General features: G+C 42.1%; 1 protein-coding gene across 2 annotated transcripts in view; it reads right to left on the bottom strand.

Annotated features, from left to right (window-relative positions):
• UGCG (UDP-glucose ceramide glucosyltransferase) overlaps window positions 1-15189 on the bottom strand; it is a 42125-nt gene extending 26936 nt beyond the window's left edge. Inside the window, exon 1 of one of the 2 annotated variants that reach the window (XM_044452418.1) lies at window positions 14759-15189. In XM_044452418.1, the coding sequence (XP_044308353.1) occupies window positions 14759-14856 (98 nt within the window). In that variant the 5' untranslated portion in view covers window positions 14857-15189. The remainder of the gene's footprint in view (window positions 1-14758) is intronic. The other variant, XM_044452417.1, reaches the window with a different exon arrangement.
• Between the last annotated feature and the right edge of the window lie 2873 nt (window positions 15190-18062).

Genomic DNA, 18062 nt, shown 5'->3' with positions numbered 1-18062 from the left:
GTGAAAAGGGAGAAGACAGATTAATCCATACAAAACACATATTCTGAGTGGCCTACAGAGCATGGGCAGAGCAGGGGGAATGATCCATAACCTGACCTTGGTAGCCTTCTCTCTGCCCTGGACTTCTCTTTATACCTTTCCAGTCAAGCCTGCTCTCTCTTTTCCTTTCTGTTCACATTTTTCCAGCAGTCTTTGGCAGCCAGCCAAGTCTCCCTTAGGCAGCTGCTTCTGTCTCCTCTCCGCCCATTCTTCTGGTTCAGGGAGAAGAGGGAGGAGGAAACCAGAATCCACGAAGTATATGTACCTTTGCTGAACTGAGAGCCACAGCTGAATTATCAAGAAGTCAGTATTACGAGGGGCATTCAATGTATTCTTGGTATCAGCATGAAGAAAAAGGAATAATAAATTGAAATAATTTTTATTTTTCAATGTAATCCCCCATAACTTCAATACACTTATTACATCTAGAAATTAACTTTTCAATTCCCTGTAACAAATACCCTTCCTCCTAGTCTAAAAAATGTGCATTAATTGCCGCCTTGAGCTCTTTTCATCGTCGGAAAATCGCTTTCCACGAAGATCTTTTTTTAAATTCGGGAACAGGTAGTAGTCACTGGGGGCCAGGTCCAGACTATAGGGTGGGTGGTTTATTTCTTCGAAACCACAGTCTTGCACAGCAGCCTTCAAAACATGTGCCGTGTGAATGGGTGCGTTGTTGTGAAGAAGCAACACACCTGCAGTCAGTTTTCCCCGCCTTTTTTTCTTTGCTTCTCTTAAATTACGCAGAGTGGTTGCATAAGATGCTGTGTTTATGGTGTCACCTTTTTTCGTGTACTCGATCAATAAAATTCCCTTTGAGTCCCAAAACACTGTGGCCATGATTTTTCTGGCCGATGAGGTGACTTTGAATTTCTTCGGAGGGTCAGCACTTTTTTTATGCCACTGCATGGACTCCTGCTTACTTTCAGGGTCATAGTGATGAACCCAAGTTTCATCTCCAGAAACAATCTGGTCGAAAATACTTGATGAATTTTCACCACAGAACTCTAAAAACTCCCTATAGCACTCAACTTGCACTTGTTTCTTGAGGCGCCATGAGCATTCGCAGCACCCATCTTGCACAGACCTTTGAAAGGTTAAGATGGTCATAAAAAATAGTAAATATGATACGAACGGATAGGTTTGTCATCTCTGCTAACATTTTTTTATTTGGGCATCTTCCAATACAAGTTCAATTTTTTTCACATTTTCTTTCGTACAGGCAGTAAAATTGAGGAAGCACAATTTATTATTCCTTTTTCTTCATGTTGATACCGAGAATACATTGAACGCCCCTCGTAATACTGACCTCTTGATATTTCAGCTGTGACTCTCACAGCTGAATTATTCACAGCTGAATCTTCAATGCTTTCTCTGTCCCTTTTAAATTCACTTGACCACTTTTGAACAGTAGATAATGAAGGTGCAGAGTCCTGATAAACGGCCACCATCTCTTCGTGAATGATTTTTTGACTTTTTCCTTGTTTTGTAAGGAATTTAATCACAGCGTTGTGCTCGATTTTATTTATTTATTTATTTATTAAAACATTTTTATGCCGCCCCATTCGCCGAAGCCTTGGGGCAGCTTACAACAAGTTAAATAATCATAATCATAAATTAAAAATATAAACATTAGAATAAAATATAAACATACCATATAAAATAAGCCGCCCTGGCCAGATAAAATTCAATAATATTAACATTTAAAATGCTGCTTAAATAAAAAGGTCTTTGCCTGGCGCCGAAAAACAAATAACAACGGCGCCAGGCGGACCTCTCTGGGGAGCGCATTCCATAACTTAGGCGCCACCGCAAAGAAAGCCCTCCTCCGAGTACCCACCCTCCCAATTTCTTTCACGGAGGGTTCCCGGAGAAGGGCCTCTCCCGCCGATCTCAGGGGGTGGCTGGGCATATATGGATGTAAGCGCTCCTTCAGGTAACGAGGACCCAAGCCGTTTAGGGCTTTATAGGTCATCACCAACACCTTGAATTGGGCTTGGACTTCAATGGGAAGCCAGTGAAGCTGATGGAGAACTGGAGTCATGTGAACATAACGTCCAGTCCCCGTCAGCAGCCTGGCAGTTCTATTTTGAACCAATTGAAGTATCCGGACCGTCTTCAAGGGTAGCCCCATGTAGAGCGTGTTACAGAAGTCAAGATGGGAAGTCACCAGTGCATGTGTCACTGTCCCAAGGCTCCAGGTAGGGGCGCAGCTGATGAATCAGCCGAAGCTGGGGGAAAGCGCTCCTCGCCACTGCTGTTACCTGAGCTTCCAAGTGAAAGCTCCAGGTTGAGGAGCACTCCCAAGCTGCGGACCTTGTCCCGAAGAGGGAGTGCAACCCCATTCAGGACAAGGTTCAATTCACCCTCACCGAAGCCTGATCCGCCAACCAACAGGACCTCCGTCTTGTCTGGATTGAGCTTCAGTTCATTGAGCTTCAGTTTATTGTTCTATCCCCTCGGCCAGGCACCAGTTCAGTACAGCCACTGCCTCACCTGGATTGGTGGAAAACGAGAGGTACAGCTGGGTATCATCAGCGTACTGATGGTTCCACAGCCCACACCTCCTGATGACCTCTCCCAGCGGTTTCATGTAGATGTTGAACAGCAAAGGGGACAAAATGGACCCCTGCGGTACTCCATGGCATAATTGCCATGGCGCAGAGCCATAGTCCCCCAGCACCACCTTCTGAGACCAGCCATTGAGATAGGAGTGGAATCACTGCAAAGCAGTGCCTCCCACCCCCAATCCCGCTAGCCTATCCAGAAGGATACCATGGTCGATGGTATCGAAAGCCGCTGAGAGGTCCAGGAGAACCAACAGGGACGCACTCCCCCTGTCCTTCTCCCTGCAGAGGTCATCGTACAGGGCAACCAAGGCAGATTCAGTACTGTACCCGGGTCTGAAGCCGGACTGAAATGGGTCCAGATAATCAGTTTCATCCAAGAGAGCTTGGAGTTGTCCCACCACCACCCGCTCTAACACCTTGCCCAGAAATGGGATGTTGGCCACTGGTCTATAATTAGTGGCCATCTCTGGATCCAGTGACGCCTTCTTCAGGACCAGTCGGACTACCGCCTCCTTTAAAGGGGCAGGCACCCGACCCTCCCTCAGAGGAGCGTTAACCACTTCCAAGATCCAGGTCCCAATCCCGTGCTTGGAATTATTTATTAACCAAGATGGGCAAGGGTCCAAAAGGTAAGTGGTGGGACGTACTCATTCTTCTTCAACATTGTTGCGTCAGTCATCATGGTCATCTTTCACTGAGGATTACTAGGGAACTAATGATCACACTTCTTTGAAATTTTGCATGTATACCCTCAGATAGTGTCATTAGCTAATGAAATAATTAAATTACCCACATCAATAGCAAATCAACTCGATACCAAGAATACAGTGAACACCCCTCACATGGCAACTTCAGCCACAGTTATTACACTGAAGGGCTGCCACTTCAATGCAGTACTAGTTTTCCATGGCACAGCACTGAAGGCAATGAGCCTGACTGGTTCATTTCATGAACTGGAAGCACAGTGTACCACTACTGAGTTCTTACTATGTCTTTCTGCAGGCTGCAAAGTCATGACAGCTGTCCCCTTAAAATGAGCCAGTGACATCCCATCTCCCTCCACTCACAGTTTCAAGAACAAGGGCAGAGAAGGAAAAAGGTGACTGTAATGGGCTCATCAGCCCTATGGTCTCATTTGCTATATAGAACATACACTAACTACTCTCATTATTCTTAAGCTTTCCTAAATGAAATAATTTTCAAACCAGAACATTCCCTAGAAGCAAAAATGACAAATTAAGGCTGTCATACTTTGTACACATGACAAGAAGGCAAGACTCAATGCAGAAGACAAGTATGTTAGGGAAAGTCAAAGGCAGGAGAAGAAAAGGATGATTAAATAAGAGATGGAGTGACTGCATAAAGGAAGCCACAGCCTTGAATTTATAACAAGGCTATCATGAAAAGGCCACTTTGGAAGGCTTTTATTCATGGGGTACCTATAAACTGGAAAACATTTTTTGGCACATAGTAACAATAAATAAAAAATTACACTGAAATTTAGACGTCTGGATAGGTGGTTTCCAAAGGCAACTCAAAGTTCTCCAGCCATTTCAGGCATCACAAACCAAGGTATTCCTCCTCTAAAAATGGTGTTAAAGTGTGCAATGAGCAGTGGAAAGGCAACAACCTAAAGAAGAATGCTTAATTTTCCTGTATTTCCCTACTCTACTTTCATTGTACAACTAGTAGTTCTGAGTAGAAGTCCTGAAAATTAAGTGTTGCCATTGGCATTGTTCAAACTTTGTTGCAGGTAAGTGGAGGCTCCCCTTTTGACATCCAACACACGATCAACTGGCATGTATATTGACCCCATCCTGAAAATATATGAACAGAAGCTCAACCACATATACAAGACTTATCAAATTTTATCTTGGAATCCACTCTTTCGGTCTTTTTGAAACTTGCAGAAATACTCCTTTCCTTCTCTTTATCTGGCAAGAGAGACTTCAGGGTGAAAGTGGTGTCAACATGCACATGAATCCTTCATTTCACCTTGGATGGGAAAGGGGACCACTCTTAGTGTCCTCAAGCAGATTATAATGAGAAATCTAGAAAAATGGAGGAAGTTCTGACTGGGGGCAGGAGTTGTTTCATGGTTACAAATAGATACTGTTTATATATCTGGTTACCAACAACTTTTACCAATGTCTTTTCAAAAGGAAGACAATGAATGTCCAATCTAAAATAGGTTATAAATACATTCAATCACTTCACCTCATACATCCTTTCTATACCACCTGAAAGAAGTTCTTCTTTCTTACCTTGGCACATTGCAAGACCACCCCAGATGCAACCTTTGTTTTGCCATGAGTCCCTCAGAGCACTTTGGGCAGGATAGAAATATAATAAATAATTAAATGCATAGGCTGACCTTGCATAGTTTATTTTAATTAGTAACTAACAAGACTGGGGAGACAGGTGATTCTAACTAGAACTGGAGTGGGGGAAAAGGGTTAAAGCTCCCCTTCATATCATGGTCTGATCTGACTTCGAGCCTCCCATACCAACCAGTATTAGAGAAAAATAAACATCACAGAAGCAAAATTCATGACAAATACCAGGTCAAGCTTGGTTCACAAGTCCTTTTCCAAGGCAAGGCAGAAATCAATAGATTAAGCAGAGGTGAGAAGAAGTCCAGGACTTAAGAAGGAAAGAAGGTCTTTCTTGTTGCACATTCACTCAAGTCTCTAAACTCTGCCTTTTCTGAGGCTATTACAAAACCCATTAGGAAGGAGAAGAAAGGGAAAGCATTTCTGCAGAATTATAATTATTATATTTTCTTTTTTACTTATAGCTGGAATTGTATATGGTAAGTATGGCCTTCCCCAACCTGGTTCCACCTAGATGTTTTAGACCAGAAGTCCCATCAGCCCTAGTGAGCAGCCCTAGTCAGACCTTCATCTACAAACTTGTGAACACCATACAGGTAAGTGTAAAAAGTATCATAAACAGAAAATGCAGGAGTCTGTCACCCTTTTGGACCAGTGAAAACACTGATGTTATGAGTATCTTTGATACTCTTGCAAAATGCCTGCCAACATGGTCATGGCAAATCGCAGAACAGACATTTCCTAAGAGGTCAACATATGAGACTAAAAGAAAATTAACTAGTCCATGAACCTAAATACAAGGTGGGAGGGGGCATCTCAGTTCCAAAACACAAAACTACTCTTTTGAACTCAGTTTTCTATTTCACAGTAGGCAAACAAATAAGATTCAGAGACACTATCAGCTGAGAAAATGAATACAAGACACAGGTGAGGTCTGAACCTCAAGTGTGAAATTGTGTATTTATTCTCACAATGTATGCGCACACCACAGAAGGCCATATACATTTCACAAAAGGCATACTACTGATGCTCAAAGAATCATATGCAGGAAATACTTACCCATATCATACACAAAAATCTCAGACAAAAAACACAGCACACACAGGAAAATAAACAGACATGCATGCATATACACACACAACCCAGGAAAAACATACACCATACCAAAGCAAACTGGGCAATACATGTACATTGTTAGCTACCACCAACCAAGAAGAGGGAAAGCGAGTGTGTGTGTGTGTGTGTGTGTGTGTGTACAAGAGGAAGGCTAAACCACATCCTTATTTCCCCGAGACCAGTGACCACTTTCAACTGCTCCTTTCCCAGATCACCCCTGGCTCTTCAGGGTGCTCCCTGCAGCTTCAGGCTTATCTTTTTCTTTTTTTCTGGGCAGGCCTCAAAGTAAAGTGCTGAGCTGCCATCACTCACTATTGTTCTATCCAGAGGCACTCCTCAAAATAAAGACTGTGCTGGAAGCCAGAACATGCCAGCCTTACAATTTGTTTGTTTAAAAAGTGAAGGGGTAGAGAGACTAGAAGCCTCCATGTCAGGGAACCTCATTAATAGTGCATGTGATTTGCTGCTGGGTTCGCACAAGTTAAACCACTTGGGAATTTTAACCCCACTCTTCATTAAAACTCCTCTGTGCCCAACATAAAATTGGGCATAGCAAGGGTTCTATACCTTCCCCCTTCCCCTATTGCAGTATCCCCAGAAATACTACAGCAGCAGGGAGATGTCTCCTGACCTGTGGCAAGCCATTTAGCACTGGCTGCAGCATGCCTTTTTGAAAAACTGCCTCTGTGTTATCCATACTTGAAAAGTGAACACATGAACACCCCTCTCCAAACCCCTGAGAACTCTCGCTGCAAAGGAGTGCCTTCCTTGACTGCTCACCTTCAAAATAAGATGGATAGCTATAAGGTGTGAAGTTGCAATTTTGCATGGAAATATATCTGCATGTGGTCACTGGGTATATGTTAAACTGCAACTTGGTAGCCTGATGCTAACTTCAGCTTTTTAAAATGGGGTATGCATGAAAAGCTCCTTTTGCAGCAGAATCCACAGAGAGCTGTTGATGTGGCCTTCCCCAAATGTGTGATACAGAGACAGGAGCACTCCTTCAACCAATCTAAGAAAACATAAAGAATTGTTTTGGGGGATCTCCCCTCAATTCTCCCCCCTTCCGAATGGTATTGCCAGTGATTTTGGAGGGTGCTAAGAAGCTGCAACTGTCCCTTTGGCTGGAAAACACCTTGGGAATTGGCAAAATCCGAGGGAAAATCCAAGCTGGATTGATGTGATTGTGAGCTTGCACAGGAGTTTCCCCAAGTTTAGCAATATGGAGAAGCCTTTCCTGGCTGTCCTCAAATGCTGCTTTGTCATTCTGGGTTACCTTATAAGGCAGTCACCCACTAGTTCCAAGGGCATGCCCATTTTAAAATTTAACTATGGTTTATTTTGTCAAGATGTCACAATAAGCCACAGTGGGTTTACTAAATCCTACTATAAGCAATGCTTACTGTGATTAAAAGCCACACCAGGATACCATCCTGCAGCAAAAGTGCTCAGAAAGCATGCCAAAACACCATAACTTATAAACCACTATAAAAACTACTCATGTGCTGCAGGAAACCAGTCGCAGGATTATTATAATTAGTAAAAAAAGACTAACAGTTTTTAAATAAATTGATACAAGAAGCACATTACAAATGAAATCTGCGTGAAAGAAGAATAACATAAAACTAATGCAGTTAGCACTGGAATTGCTTTAATGCTACGAAGAAAAAATGTAGAATGTAGAAGCATTGATAGTGATACAAAACTGAACTTATTGTATGAGATAAAAACCCACCTCCAAAAAACATTCCAGTTAAGTGATTTAAGTTAAGTGATTTACAAATGTTTTGGGAACAACAAAAAAGGCAGAATAGAAAATACACTGATTTAGTTTTATAGGACTGATTTATTTGAATTAAGGCAAATCAAACAAAAGATTTAGGGCACAATTCTATGGGCCCCTAATACCGTTAAGAGTTCCACCTCTGATATTGAAAATGCCTGGCGAGTGTGGAGCTAGCGGACCACCCTCACAACAGTTTTTCTTACACCAGCTAGGTTCTGAGGAACATGGAGATGGGGCGGGGAGAAATGAGGCACTCTCAACACCCCAGGAATTCTGGAATCTCTTTGTTGCACACTATACATTTTGCAGACTTTCCTTTTTCACTCAAGGGGGTAATTTCTAAAATATCCCTATTAATGGTACAATCCTATGCTTGTTTAGACCAGGAAAAGGAAAAGGAAAAAAAGAAAAAGTCTTGCAACCCCCAATTCCTAGCTGAGGAATGCTGGGAGTTGCAGAACTTTTTTTCTTGTCTAAACATGCACAGGAGTGCAAGATTATCTTTCTTATAACCAGAGAGATATTCAGCTTGTAATGTTGAGTATGGAAATAGGAACCTATGTACTGGACAGTTTTTCATCCCTTCTTCTTTCCAGTTTTGCTTTTTTTCTGCCTTAACTCATCTTCATCCACAAAACACACACACACACACACACAAATGAAATGCTTATGATTGACAGATTAAAGTAAGATCTGATAGTTACTGGGAAGACTGGAGAAGTTTATTTTCATCAGGTGAAAATAAAGTGTCTGGGTTTGGTAGGTAGAACATATATATATTCATATTTGAGATATGGTCAGAGTAGGCTTTTATTTATACAGAAAAGTGTCCTTTAAACTGAATGCATCTGGTAGAGGCATTATTTTAAAGTTTAACTGCAGGGCTAATATGCTTATATCCAGATGATTTAATATCACCCTAGGTATTCTGTAAGACACTTAGTATTTACTATATTCTTACTAAAAATATTTTAATTGGTCAAAACTAGATAACAAAGAGCTGGGACTCATTCACACCTACTTTGCTTCAGCTTTTGCAAAAGGAAGCAGCAATTAGATTTCAAACAATTGAGCATAAAGGGGTTGGAATGTTCCACAGAAAGAAAATATGAATACATTTCAGTTGAAATACATTTACTGCATTATATATGAGACAATAGGCCTAGCAAAGGAGAAAGGGAAAACTCTGCAGATGAACTAATTGTAATATGGTGGAAGATAATGGAGAAATACTAACATTCAACCACTTTAGTGAAAATGAAGTTACTATTAGCTGTCAACAACATCTTATGAAGAATGAGTTGTGACAAACTAATGTAGTTTCCTTCTTTGTAAAAATAATCAGTTCAGAATATAACAGCATTTCTGTTAACCTAGTTCCACAACATATTCTCATTGAAAAGGCAGAAAAGTGTAGAGCAGAGGCTGCTGTTAAACAGGTAAATGATATAATTGACTAAAATCTACAGAGAGAGAACAATAGTAAATGTTCAACCCCAGATTAAAATGAGGATCTGAAATGCTATTTAACTCAATTTACACAATGAAAACACATCACCATGGCTTATTTAAGCCACAGTGGGCTGCAGAACATGCCACAAAAATACGGTGCATATTCAAATGAAGGCACAAACCCTGCTGTCAGGGTGTGAGGGTCACTTAACCTTTGCTGAAATCCACATCTGCTTCTGGGTCATGTGCAAATTACTTAATCCTCACACAACTCCCAGAACTTAAATTGTGACCACACAACAAGCTGCAGCTGGGTTCTGAGTTTAATGGTTCAGAAAATGGCTGCCTGCACACACTGACAAATGGTACAGCTTATTTAAACCACAGTGGGCTATCTGATTGCATGAACTGGCCCCGTATCATTTGCAGTGAGTTGTGGGGAATCTACACTAGAACCACTTCTGTTTATTAAATGCATTTACTACTGTTAGGGCACATGCTAATGAATGCAGTGTCATTTCCACTGTGTTGAAAATATGATCTTGTGTCATGCATTAAATGCAACTGTGGAAGAAGTAGAAGTTGGAAAGATAATGTGCACAGGAAAATGCCCCCTTTTTGATTCATTAATCTACACACAGGTCCATAGGTGTGGAAACAAAAGTCTTTTCTTTCTTTCACGCTTGCATCCTCACAAAATAAACTTTGAGAATGAGAAAGGGAGGACAGGCTGTAGTACCATTTGCTGCCATCTTTTTATTTCCCATGGAATGAAGCCAAAAGGATCAGCACACCATTTTTAAAAAACATATGCAGCCCCTCTCCACTGCTGACTTTTACAAGAGAAAGCACTATTAAAGACAATGTAATTTACTTCTTAGTCAACATATATATATTGGCATGCTTTCAGAAAGCTGTTTCCTGTGGCAGGAGGACAAAGGAGAGATTTGAAAATATGTTCCACAATTTATTATTTCAAAGGACAGAGAAGGGCTGGGGGTGGGGGGCAGCCCTGCATTTACTCTCCAGTTCACTGAATAAGTAAGAGGCTGAGAGAGAAAGACCATGGAGTGGGGGATAGTGAAGGAGGAGGCAAAGTAAATGAAGGCTGAACAAGCTTCAGAGTTGCTGTTTTACTGAGGTAGCCCATTCTCAGGTCAGTCAAGAACAGCCTTCTAAACCTAGCAGTTGAAGCAATGCAAAAGGTTTGTGCTATTTACAGGTTACCTGTAAAAGAACCAATACTCCCCAAAATTAAAAACAACAACATGACACTCCCTACCCTCCCACCTCTCCTCTTCCCACCAGCATGGTACCACAAGTTCAGTACATGCAGGAATGTTACCTTAGGGGGAATAATGCAACATATACCAACATTGTATGTAACTGGCCTGTAAAAAAATATGGGCCATAGTGTGAGGAGGTCAATCTAGAGTGAACATCATGTAATACACCAGTGAGTCAAGCATGACAATGCCACTAAAAATCCCTAGATCCCCCCCTCCCCAAGAAGGGTATATTCTTGCCAGATTTGCAGAGAATACTTCATTTAGAGGAGATAAAAATAAGTTAAATGAAGCAAGATATTCAGGACTGCATTTTTAAAACAATTTACCCCTAATGTAATGGCAAACAATAAAAAAATATAGTTATGCCAAAACAAAGCATTACATGAAAACACACAAGGACAAAATCAAATAAGACTTGCAGCTTGTACGATCTAATTTCCTACCTTTAAAATACATATAAAAACTTTATGGCAGCTACATAGTAACTGAATTGGACTACAGAATACAGCTTAACAGCACATAAAAGCAGCAGAATTTGGTCCTTTCCCTATAAAAGGAAAACCTGAAAACTACCATTATCCCTACAGCAGGAAATGGAGACTATCCATTGTATTAAACTTAATGCCACATGTATGAGCATCTATGTCAACCAGACAGAAATTATGGCTCATTCATTCTACTCTTCCTTCACTAGGAGCACCAAGTAGGATAAGATGCTTCAAGCCCAGTCAACCAGTTGGATATAAATGCTGAGGGGATGGAGAAAGATACATATTTGAAAGTATATGACTGCCATATGAGCATTTTAAGATAACCTGAAAAATAACTGTAGAAGAAAAGCCAAAGGAGTGTTTGCAACTCTTGCCCTTGAGAAAGAGTATATTCGAGCAACACAGAAGTGTTACATGTCTCGTAGTGTGCCACTGAAGCACTCAGTACCTCATAGACTCTTAAAAATGTCCTAAGTAGGGATATTTCAAAATATTGAAGCTTTTTCATAATTAAATTATGGAGGGGTGGATCTTACACATGTTTAGATGGAAAAAAACCTATTCAGTTTAGAGAGCCCTTGGACTAAAAATGTACATTTAATTATAAATAAACAAATAACTCCCACACTGGCTGAGGAAGGCTAGGAGCTGTAGGACTACTTACTGTCTAGATATGCACAGGATTGCACCTGGAAGGGTTTACCAAGGAGCAAAGACAAATGTTTAGTGCAGAAGTGTCTAGGAGTTAACTAGGAGTCACCAATTTACTTAGTATTTCACATGTTCCTCCTAACTAGCTTAGTGATAAACTACTACCAGCCTTGAACCCAAAAATTTAATATAATCAGCATGTCTTGTTGATCAATTTCTCCTTAAGCACTTTAAAAAATATTTTCAATTCTGAAAATTACTTTTTCTATTTGCATATAGAAGTATATGGGCATCTACTTTTTTCATTAGTGAAAAAGAAAGCATTCCATACACAGATAACCTTATGACCATGCTATGCACTTTCACATAATTCATACACACACTTTAAAATTGAAAACTGCTACATTGAACTGCAATCTTGAACAGGGCACCACTGGGGGAGGGGGCTTTTTTCCTTAAGCTATATTTTTATTCACTCTTGCCAAGCTCTTTTATGCTCAATGGAAAAAGGTTTCAAGCTGTATTCTGCTCACTAAAGAGAATAGCAGCTTAGGACAATGGGATAGAAAAGCAAACCACTTCTGCCCAGATTGTTTACTCTGACAGGTGCTATCCATGTTAAAAAAAACCAGGGTGTGCTCAAGAGAAACTGTCTAGAACTTGGCTGTAAATATGTATTATTGCAACAAGCCTTGTTTCCTGAATCACTATATATCAGTTTCTTCCTTGCCCCTCTAAAAAAAACCCCAGAAACTTTTGTTTAGCTCTAAGCCATATACAAAACTCCATAATGAAGCCACAAACTGGACCTTAACACTAACACATATTGAAAATAAATCATTGTGAGGCAGTGCTGACACTCACGTATGTAAAAATGTGTATTTATCTGCTTATTTTCCTGCATTGCACAAAAAAGCTCCACCTACACTGCTCACAATTATTTGCCCTCATTATCACAGCAATTCATATGTTAATAGGGCTCAGTGAACCTATCTTTCTAAAATTTATGTCTAAGCTGCCTTTAAGGGTGGTACCCTGTCAAGGCAGTGAAACTTCAAGCAGGCAGCCATATGACAAGAGGAACAAGCAGCATTCCATCAGCATGGTGGAGGGACTGACAATTTTCAATCAGTGACGGAGCCCAGAGATGCGTGATACATTGTCCTTACATTTGGAGGGTTCTTGGAAAAAACAAGGATCTTATGGGAGCTCTGATTCACAAATTAAGTTCCTAAATTGGCTTATAGGACAAGAGCCCTTACTTCTGAAAGATAACCACTTACAAATACATCACTGGTTTTTATAATTCAGTCTTGTAAACATTCCTATGCCTACTGCCATAAAATTCATCTTTTTTTTCAGTACAGATGCCCCAAATCACACTCCCCCCCCTCTCTCACACACACACACACACACACACAGTGAGTGTGTCAGTCTCATGGGATTGCATTAGTTTCTAAGCACTTTGAGTAAACTCAGGAAATGATCACTTACAGGCCTAAGAAATCTAGAGAATGAATCAACAGTGTAACAATGATATTATACTTTCTTCCACAAACTTATTTGCATACATACTATTATTCATCAGTTACCAGAAAAGGACAGACATCCTTGCCTAGAAAACTTTTTTTAGGAACTTTTTTTCCCCAAGAAATTTCAACAGAATTTCAAGAATACTTCAACAAGCATTTGTTCATCATTGCACTACAATAAAGCTATGTGTGGAAATCAGTCAATGACAAGCCAGGAAGTTGAGACTATGCAATGTTATTACGTTCTACTTTGTATCATGCCACAATCCACTTTCACATGCTAAAGCAAGCACAGCAGGACTATGTATTCCCACCTCCTCAGATGAGCTTTAAAAGCATCCACAATAAATCCTTTCAAGGTTGCAGTACTCAAAACAAATTGTAGCTAAATTATAATTAAGAGTGAAGAACATGCATCACTGCAATATTAACACTATACTGAGAAGACAGAGAAACCACAAACAAGTTGCCAGCTAGAGTCTTTACTGCAAAAATATTGTGGGAGGAGACAACTATGTAGCGCTGCCCCCAAATTCCTTAAAGAAAATATAGAACACAACATTAACAAAAAGAATCGAAACAGTGTATGCATAATTAGGTATGGGTTAAAAATTCACTTGTAGTTGAGTACTGATGTTAGAGTAACAGGGCCCTTGTATAACCATTGCTTTAAAGCATGCATGTAAGGCAGAATGGCTGATCACAATTTTGTGACACTATCAATTTAGACTTCATATATAAATTATTAACACAGTAAATTTATGTTCAGATTCATGATCTGAATGCACCCACTTCCTAGGAAGAAAAATTGTACTGCATTGAGAGGCTGGATCATCCACAGACATTTGAATAAAGGTAATAAGGAATTGCTTGAAAAACATATACACATTATAAATATATATTAGAGGTGGAAATACGTATTACTATCATAAATTCTATTGGACTTGTTTAAATCAAGTGTCTATTTCTTCTGGCTCTTGTCGCAAAGATTATGATAATGTGTATATGTGCTCCCTGTGTCTTGTGATTAAGAATGAGATCAGGCTCATCGATGCATGTATAGTGTGTGTAAAGGGGTGGCATAAAGAAAGCTGAATGATGTATGCTTTGAGAAACTGCAAATCGCTCATATGCATGAAGCAAATTCTGTGTGGGAAGGGAGGCTTGGCAAGGAAGAAAATAACCAGGTCTACGTAGGTGAAGGGACACACCTATGCTAGCGCCTGGGTGTTATGGCCAACGCTTCGGGCTTTATCAATGTTGTGGTCTGCGTAAAGCCATGCAAGGCAGGTGCCTCGCCTATGCAAGCCAGATAAGGCTGCTAGCGAGAGAGGAGGGGAAGGAAAAGGTATGGAGGCTTCTGAAAAGAAAAATGGAGAGGGGCGCACAACGAGGAGGAGCACGTCCCCCCTTCCCACCTCTGCGCGCGTGGACGGAGGAGCCCAGCAGGGGAGGGAGCGAGCGCGGTGAAGCAGCCAGCCGGAGGCCTCACTTACGTGTATATGATGGACATGAAGTGCATGAGCCACAGCACCAGGAAAAGAATAAGCCCGAAGATGGCGAGTCCCTCCAGGGCCAGATCCAGCACCGCCATTCCCGCCTGCCCACGGGAAGGGAGAGGGGGAGAGGCGGAGGACGACGAGGGCAGGGGAATCTCCACCGGAGCGGCGGCGGCGGCGGATGTAAGCGCGAGGCCCCGCCCACTCGCCGGCTGCTCTCACGTAGCCCCTCAGATGGACAGACAGACGACGCCCGCCGCTGCCTTCCTCTCCTCCTCCTCCGCGTGCGGCGGCTGCTTTGTCGCCCGCCAGGCCGCTGCCCCCTCCGCCCTTCGACGCGCTCGCTCCCTCAGCCTCTGCCGGCCGCCTTCCGCGCTGGAGGAGGGGGAGGAGGAGGAGGAGACGGAGCCCACCACTGCCGCCACCGCTGCTCCTGCTGCTGCTGCTGCGGCGGCTCACTCCCTGCCGAGCCAAACGGACTCGGCTCGCGCGGCTTAGCCTGAGCTCCCAACCCCGCCCCGGCTCTCATCCGCCCCAGCCACGCCCCCGCGCCCAGCCACGCCCCCGCTCGCCCCCTCGCTTTCCCTTCGCTCCCCGAGCGCTGGCGGCGGTGGCCCGCTCCTTTTGGGGAGCTCAGCCCCGCGTGCCGCCCGGCCATGTTACTCCGGCGCGCGCGGGTGTGTGTGTGTGTGGGGGGGGAGCAGGCAGGTGGCGGGCAGCGCGTGCATCGCCGGGGAACGGGCGGGCGGGCGGGCGGGCAGGGAGGGCGATGACGTCATTCCTTGTGGGAGAGGAGCGCGCCCCCTCGCAGGCGAAGGGGCGGCGAGCGGCGGAACCTGGGAAGTGGGGCGAATGCCGGCAGTCCCACATGGCAGGAGAGGAGGAGGCTTCCCCCCTCGTGTCAAAAGCCATCTTCCGCACAGCTACTCTCACTCCCTGGATGAAATAATATATAGTACAAATACGTTTTTTAAAAAAGAAAAAGCACTCACACCCCTGGCGGCCACTGAAGGGGAAACTCCTCTGAGCTTCGTAAAGCAATTCAGTCGAGACCACAAACCCGACGTCTTTGGGTACCCGCAGACGTGAACAGAAATGAAAACAAGCGCCACAGCTCTAGAGTAACAAATAATGAGGATCGCAAATGCAGGTTGACAGCCAGCAAGGCGGAAATCTCACCTTCCTCCGAGGTTATTATTGCAGAAACCCTATAGCTAGGTACTGTAGTGGCCTATTGCAACGCAAACCCTGTTGAGCTGCCTGTAATTGCAACCTTATTGTGCAAGGCCTCTGATCCAAAAACTGACAAAAAGATACTCGTTCTGGCAGTACTCATTACACCTTACTCTTTAAGTCAGTGATGAATGTGAGTGAAATGTTTTTCTAGAACTCCATATGCTGTGCCCCTTTCCATTCCTCCTACTCACTTTCAGCTTGGCTCAAGGCACAATTTTTATCCTGCATCCAAGGAGGTGGCAAACTGGAAAAGTTAGTACGTAGACCTGGGATGCTAAGAATGGAGCAAATTGTAAACATATTTGGTGGATACAGCCTACTTCTGTAGGGGGAAATAGCTACATCTATGTATATAAGTAGAATTAAAGAAACAGTCAAATTTGAACCCCCTGCTAGATTTCTCTTATATCATTATTAAGGAAAACAAGGATATGAAGTGAAAAGAAGAACTGGAAGATGTTAACTAATATGTTATTTGTCCTCACAGATATTGCCAATCACTGGCAGTCATAAACTGATGTACTACAAGCAAATTATAAGATGATTTAAGTTTTGGTAGGAAGCTTCTATAACACTGGAAGGCACTTACTAGGTTTTGGAAACATACTAACCTTTATGAAAATATCAGGCTGAGATAGAAGATTTGAAGTGTTACATAACTTTCCTCCCCCACCATCTCTCTTAGATGTTGTTCTTGTATAAGTAAACTTTGTAACACAATTTTGTCTCATTTTTGGGGTAGGCATTATGCTTGCTGGAAAATCTGTTGCTGCTGCCCTTTTGTTTCCTCTTGTGTCATTTTTAAGTATGACTAGAGATATGGAGATTTGGCAAGTGCCCATAAAATTCAGAAAAGTCCCCCTTTTCAAATTCCCTACTTGTTTCTGGGAGGGTTTTGAGGCGATCTTCATATCTCTAGTACATTTGTGTGCAGGTGTGAATGTATATACAGGGATACAATAAACAAAATGTCAAAACAGTTGAAACATGAACTTACTTAGGTGGCTGCAACATGGTTTCATAATGAATTTTATATTTTATTTATTTATTTAAAACATTTCTATGCTGCCCCCATCGCAACAAAGCCTTGTGGTGCGGCTCACAACATAATTAAAAACATATAAATAACACTAAATACAATAAAGATTAAAAAGCCCGGTAACATCTCAGCTAAAAATTTTAAATCCTATAAATACATAATAAATTAACAATTAAAATAAGTTTTAAATAAAAAGGTCTTAGCCTGGAGCCAAAAAACAAATAACGACAGCGCCAGGCAGACCTCTCTGGGGAGCGCATTCCATAGGTGGGGCACCACCGCAGAGAAAGCCCTCCTCCGGGTACTCACCCTCCTAATATCCTTCACGGAGGGTTCCCGGAGAAGGGCATCTGTTGCCGATGCGGGAGGGCATATATGAACGCAAGAGTTCCTTTAGATAACCAGGTCCCAAGCCGTTGAGGGCTTTATAGGTCATAACCAACACCTTGAATTGGGTCTGGAATTGTGCTTACGCAGCAGACTAAAAGCTCATGCCACAAGGGGCTGCTTGGAACATGAGTGAAGACACAAAGGTGGAGAAGAGGACTGGGCATAGTCAGCATCTTCCTATCCAGCTTCACAGACCAGTTTCCTTTTGCCTGATCTGGCATGACACACAGCAGAGAAAAGAGGGGCACTGATGCCCCCAACCATTGAAGACTGGAGAAATAGATTAGCAGAATATGCAGTGATGGCAAAGCTAGCTAATTATGTAAACAGAAGCCTGTTAAAAGAATTTAATGACAAATGAAAATTTTATTTTATTTTAGCATAACTAATGGAAGTTCAGGGGAGTTTGGAAAGGAAAAAGAAAAGCAGTAGAATTTGAACTGATTGGAAAATCTGTTGATGTATGGAATAATGCTTTGTTTTGTTTTGTTCTTTTTGGAGGGGATAAACTCTCATAGATGTAGGAAGATAGGAAGAGAGTCAGTTTTGGGGCCTGCAATACATAGGTTGTATTTTTTTAAAATTCCCTTGGCAAGTTTGTCTATTTTGTTCACTTTAGTCTGTTCTGTTTATATT

The sequence above is a fragment of the Varanus komodoensis genome, unplaced genomic scaffold (assembly GCF_004798865.1).
Source record: "Varanus komodoensis strain SLA01 unplaced genomic scaffold, ASM479886v1 scaffold72, whole genome shotgun sequence".
Classification (NCBI taxonomy): Eukaryota; Metazoa; Chordata; class Lepidosauria; order Squamata; family Varanidae; genus Varanus; species Varanus komodoensis.
This window is presented reverse-complemented; position numbering and strand designations above follow the sequence as displayed.